This window comes from Gadus morhua, chromosome 9 (assembly GCF_902167405.1).
Source record: "Gadus morhua chromosome 9, gadMor3.0, whole genome shotgun sequence".
Lineage (NCBI taxonomy): Eukaryota > Metazoa > Chordata > Actinopteri > Gadiformes > Gadidae > Gadus > Gadus morhua.
This window is the reverse complement of record NC_044056.1, coordinates 9,275,495-9,280,494: the sequence shown is the minus strand read 5'-3', so window position 1 is coordinate 9,280,494 and position 5,000 is coordinate 9,275,495. Positions and strand designations below refer to the sequence as shown.

General features: G+C 46.7%; 2 protein-coding genes across 4 annotated transcripts in view; one reads left to right on the top strand and one right to left on the bottom strand.

The window, feature by feature from the left end:
• lrrc56 (leucine rich repeat containing 56) overlaps window positions 1-4,427 on the bottom strand; it is a 15,609-nt gene extending 11,182 nt beyond the window's left edge. Inside the window, exons 1-4 of the mRNA XM_030365703.1 lie at window positions 4,050-4,427; window positions 3,792-3,929; window positions 3,207-3,294; window positions 2,463-2,523 (exon numbers count right to left, since the gene is read on the bottom strand). Coding sequence (XP_030221563.1) covers window positions 2,463-2,523; window positions 3,207-3,294; window positions 3,792-3,917 — 275 coding nt within the window. The 5' untranslated portion in view covers window positions 3,918-3,929; window positions 4,050-4,427. The remainder of the gene's footprint in view (window positions 1-2,462; window positions 2,524-3,206; window positions 3,295-3,791; window positions 3,930-4,049) is intronic.
• Window positions 4,428-4,637: 210 nt separating this feature from the next.
• LOC115550554 (GTPase HRas) overlaps window positions 4,638-5,000 on the top strand; it is a 17,377-nt gene continuing 17,014 nt past the window's right edge. The window contains exons 1-2 of one of the 3 annotated variants that reach the window (XM_030365704.1): window positions 4,638-4,798; window positions 4,955-5,000. The exon at window positions 4,955-5,000 is cut by the window's right edge and continues 16 nt beyond it. The gene's annotated coding sequence lies outside the window, so the exon portion shown is untranslated. Of the gene's footprint in view, window positions 4,799-4,948 lie in introns of all 3 variants that reach the window. The other 2 variants (XM_030365705.1, XM_030365706.1) reach the window with 2 other exon arrangements.

Genomic DNA, 5,000 nt, shown 5'->3' with positions numbered 1-5,000 from the left:
TGGTTTAACAGCTCTAGTGATGTGTTTTGTAACATCCCAAGTACCCCTGATGTTTTGTTTTTAAACAGAGACGAAGGGAAGTGCTCTTAATTGAGGCTACCAATGCAAGCTAATAGTGTTTATTTTTGGCAGCTTGGGGCATGTCCACAACTGTGTTTTCAGTGGGTTAAGTCTGGCAGGGCTCTCCAGCAGAAAATCTAAACAATTAGCAAAGTTGTGGTCCATATCAGCAGTGATAGGCAGTCTGGCAGTGTGGCGCAGGAGATGTCTTTTGTACCCTTGAACAAAGACCTATCTCATCTCTGAAATATTTGAATCCTGTCTCTTGTAATGTGATTGGTGGATTCAAATAAAGAATTAAAATGTGTGTGTGTGTGTGTGTGTGTGTGTGTGTGTGTGTGTGTGTGTGTGTGTGTGTGTGTGTGTGTGTGTGTGTGTGCATGTGCGTGCGTGCGTGTGTGTGTGTGTGTGTTCCATGTCTCACTCTGTGTATGTCTGTATGTGTGTGTCTGTGTGTGTGTGTGTGTGTGTGCTTGTGCATGTGCGTTTGTGTGCATTTTCATATATGTGCGTGTCAGTATGTGTGAGTGTGTATGCGCTTGCATGTCTGAATGTGCGTGTGTGTGCGTTTGTGTGCTTTATTGCTCTTATCTGCCTGATATTAATGACACAGCTGTAGTGTGACGTCTAGGTGATGCGGTAGAACACAATTCCAAGAAGCGTCCCGGTTCGTTGGCGGGCGAGAGACACAGCTCATCCCTCTGTATCACTTTATATATATTATACATACTCACAATTTTTTAATTATATATAATGTATCACTATACATATATTATATATACTGGATTACTTTATATAGATTATATATACTTGATAACTTTATTAATATTATATATACTGGATCACTATATCATAAATATATATATATACTGGTTCACTATATATATATTATAAATATACTAGATCCCTATACTGTATCACTAGATATGTATTATAAATATACCAGATCACAATATATATATTAAGAGATTAGCTGAATATGAACCGATTCATATCCTATGTTCCTCCGCAGTTGACACCTTGGGTGTTTGCTGCTCTATTGTCATGTCTTGTCTCTCACCGGGTACCTATGAGAATCCTTTTTTCCTTGTCAGTGGGCGTCTGAGGTGCTGGAGGCAGAGTAAATCTCCCCCTCATGCATCCTGTTCAATGTGTGCACCATCCTCTCTCCCGTCAGGCCTGAGTCCCCACGGGCCCCTACCGCGGGGCCCCTACCACCGGCCCTCCCTGACTTCATCACTACTGAAGCAGCTCCCTGACCTTGTGCTTAAGGCTCCCTCTCCCTCTTTCTCCCCCTCTCCCTTTCTCCCTCCCTCCCTCCCCCTCTCTCTCTCCATCTCTCTACCTCTCTCTCTCCCTCACCTTCTCTCTCCTCCTCTCTCCCCCTCTTCCTCTCTCTCCTTCTCTCTCTCTCTCTCTCTCTCTCTCTCTCTCTCTCGCTCTCTCTCTCTCTCTCTCTCTCTCTCTCTCGCTCTCTCTCTCTCGCTCTCTCTCTCTCTCTCTCCCTCTCTCTCTCTCTCTCTCTCTCTCTCTCTCTCCCTGCGAGGACGGGCCGTGGTGGGGCGTGACGGACGTCCCTACGGATCCATCGCTGCTCTGGTTCCGATTACAGCTCTGCTCCCCTCAATAGGAACATGGAGGACAGCCCACTCACTCACTCTCTGTGTGTGTGTCTCTCTCTCCCTCTCCCCCTCTCTCTCTCCCTCTCTCTCCCTCCCTTCCACTCTTACTCCGTCTCTCTCTCCCTCCCTCCCTCCCTCCCTCCTTCTTTCTCACTCTCTCCCGCTCTCTCTATCTACATACTCTGAATGCCATCAGGGTCAAAGCTTAACAAGAGGAATAAGAGGAGGAATCAATATCCTGACATCTTCTTTGGACAAGATCTCCTTTAGAGAGAGGGGTAACATATTGGGAGAATAATCAAATAATTGTTTGAGATATATATTTTTGTGATGTATGGATTTAATGCCTAAGTTTTATTATAGTTTGAAACAGATTTTTCATTTGTCATGTTCTATGTTACATTATTTTGTATTACATACTGTATCTCTGAGGGGGGGGGATAAATGATATGTCAATCTAAATCAAGTCACAAAAGACATAAAATGGATAAATGCATAGATCTCATAAATGTTATATGGCGTTTATTTATTACACTAAAGTATTTTTTCTGTAGGGGGGAGGGGGTGATTTGTGTGAGTGTGCTTTTGTGAATCTGCATCGATTCTGTCTGTTAATTCACTGTTGACAACCACATGTGTTTCATCTAGAGCAGAGGGAGGTGGGCGGGGGGGGGGCATAGCAGAGCACGCCTTTCCAAAGAAAACACCAAGCATCCAGCAGACAGAGAAACTAGAGGATGACTGATGTCCTGACTGCGTTCTGCATGACTTTCCACTCACCGCACCGACGCCATCGCGCTGTTGTTCAGCCTCAGCTCCACCAGCCCGGGCAAGCAGGCACCTGCACGGAGACAAGATAAAACGCTGAGACGTCTCTCAGTGTTGCACGTCACGCCGCCGCCTCGCCGAAGCTTCCGTAGAGGCTCGTACCAACCGCCTGGCTACCCTCCAGCCCCGCCCAGCCTCCAGAAGAGCCAAACCAGGCCGGCAGCTGTGAGATCAGCCCAGAAAACCAAAGACCTTGCCTCAGGCCTGCACTTGTTATGCAATCCTGGATCTTTTGAGGGCAGATGAGCAAATCGAAGATGCTTCCTTCCCCCCGTCCCCCCCTTCCCCCCATATCCCCCGGCCCCCCACCCACTATAATTATCAGCCAGACGAGCATGTTTGGAGGATGGTTTTGTGTGTCGAGTTATACACCTGTGAAACCCGTTTGAACTTCAACTTCGGAAATTAGGTTTCATTCATTCTGTGTTTCAAATTGAAGCTGTTCTGCTTCTATGGTCTGATTGGGGATTATGTTCTTAAACGTTTAAACGTTTAAAAACATTTAAACGTCCGGACGTGTGGTATAACCTCATCGAACGTGTGATGACATCGCTTTTCACTGTGACTTGACAGATTAATTATAATACACTCACTATGTCAGCCATTTTCAGTGCCTTGGAAAGCGCTGTGTGAATGCGATGAATTATTAGAATAATACTTATAGTTATGATAATAAACACAATGTTGCCTCCTCACCAATGTTCCCCAGTGTGTTCTCCCTCGTGTCCACACAGATCTCCAGGCAGCTGATCTGGGAGAGGTCTTCGGTTCCACACACAGTCCTCTGACATGGGGAGAGCAGAACAGCAGGTACGACCCGTTAGATGCCAGACCCTTGAGACCCACCTCTCACCCACATCATGAGGATCTACGTATTCTAGAAGAGGGCCTCAGTCCACATCCAATGGACCTTCTTCGCCTGGTGGACATCTTGGTTCCCTTCTCCTGGTTCTAAACACTAGCAGGAGCTCTGGAGGTGAACGTGACCGGCGGGTTAAAAAGGCCCCAGAGTGAGTTATTAGAGTTATTACTACATTACTTGTAGTAATTATTACCCAGAGTTATAACTACATTACATATAGTGATGTAGCTACATGTAGTTACATGCAGTAATAACTACAAGAGGAAACGAGTAAGTTATTACTACATGGAATAGCTGTACTTATTACATGTAGTAACAACTACAACATGCACATTGATTATACAAGATTTAAGTAAAGAGTACATTTCTATAAACGAGTGGGGTAGAATGTGACCCTGAAGGATCTAGCATGGCCTCACGAGCATGGCTGGAGAGAGGGGGACCTCCACTCTGGGGTCGTCATGTCTTGCAATCATCTCCGTGACCCGAACCCCCCGGCCATTACCGAGGAGTCTCTGGGCCGGGGGTTCTTCACAGCCACTCATCTCTTTAGGGAGCTGGGATGAAAATAGCACATTAAAATAGGCTAATGTGAGTCAATTAAGTGGCTTCATTCTCAAAATCCATCTCATTGATAAATCGTAAAGGGGAACTAAACAGAAATGCCCGTTCCTTACCTTGACGTCAAAGCAAGGCGGAAGGAGAACCGTAAATGTCAGACAGAGCCCACATCTTCATATTGTGGGCACTGGGCACTGTGGGCTAAGTTGTGGTTGACAACGGGGAGTCACTTCCTGGATACGGCGACGAGCGCCGCCGGGCTCCCTGGGAAATGTAGTCCAAATAATGTGTTGTAGAAAATAAAACACAGGGTTTATCAACCGTTTTTTTTGCATCGCTCGTTCAACGATTTTGTACATTGGAATTTGATATATTTTTAATTGCATTCAACCGTGGCAATTCACCCAATGGCTTTGAATGGCCTAGATTCTGTCCTATTTTATATCTGGCCACCCTTTTTCCTATGGGTGGCGTTAACGTTGCATGTGAGCAGCCTCACATGTCGCCTGCATGACTGCTTGTTTACCACCATCATGACATTCATTCACCGTAGCGTCTGAAACCGAACCCGTCTGAAACGCTCCAAGCAGAGCACCCACCACATGCACGTTGGTGACCACCGGGGCGGACCTCTGGCTGCTCGGTGGATCTGCTGGGCGTGGGCTCCACAGACCTCCTCCTCCTCGTCCTCCTCCTCCTCCTCATCCTCCTCTCCGCTCCTCGCTCATCAGGCGCATTGTTCAACGCGGGCTCCTTTTCCTAAGAATCCAATTGAATTCGCGTTTAGTTTATCCCACACGGAGGAGAAAGTGCTGCTTTACTAGAAGAAGTGACGGCGAGGGGCCCTTGACGTCAGCGAGAGCCGGTGGGCGACACACACACACACACACACACACACACACACACACACACACACACACACACACACACACACACACACACACACACACACACACACACACACACACACACACACACAGCAAGAGACCGCTTTTTATTTTATTTTTATTATAAGCGACAGACTTGAGACACTGTCCGCGAGACCGCGTCGCCTTCTGTGGGAATCG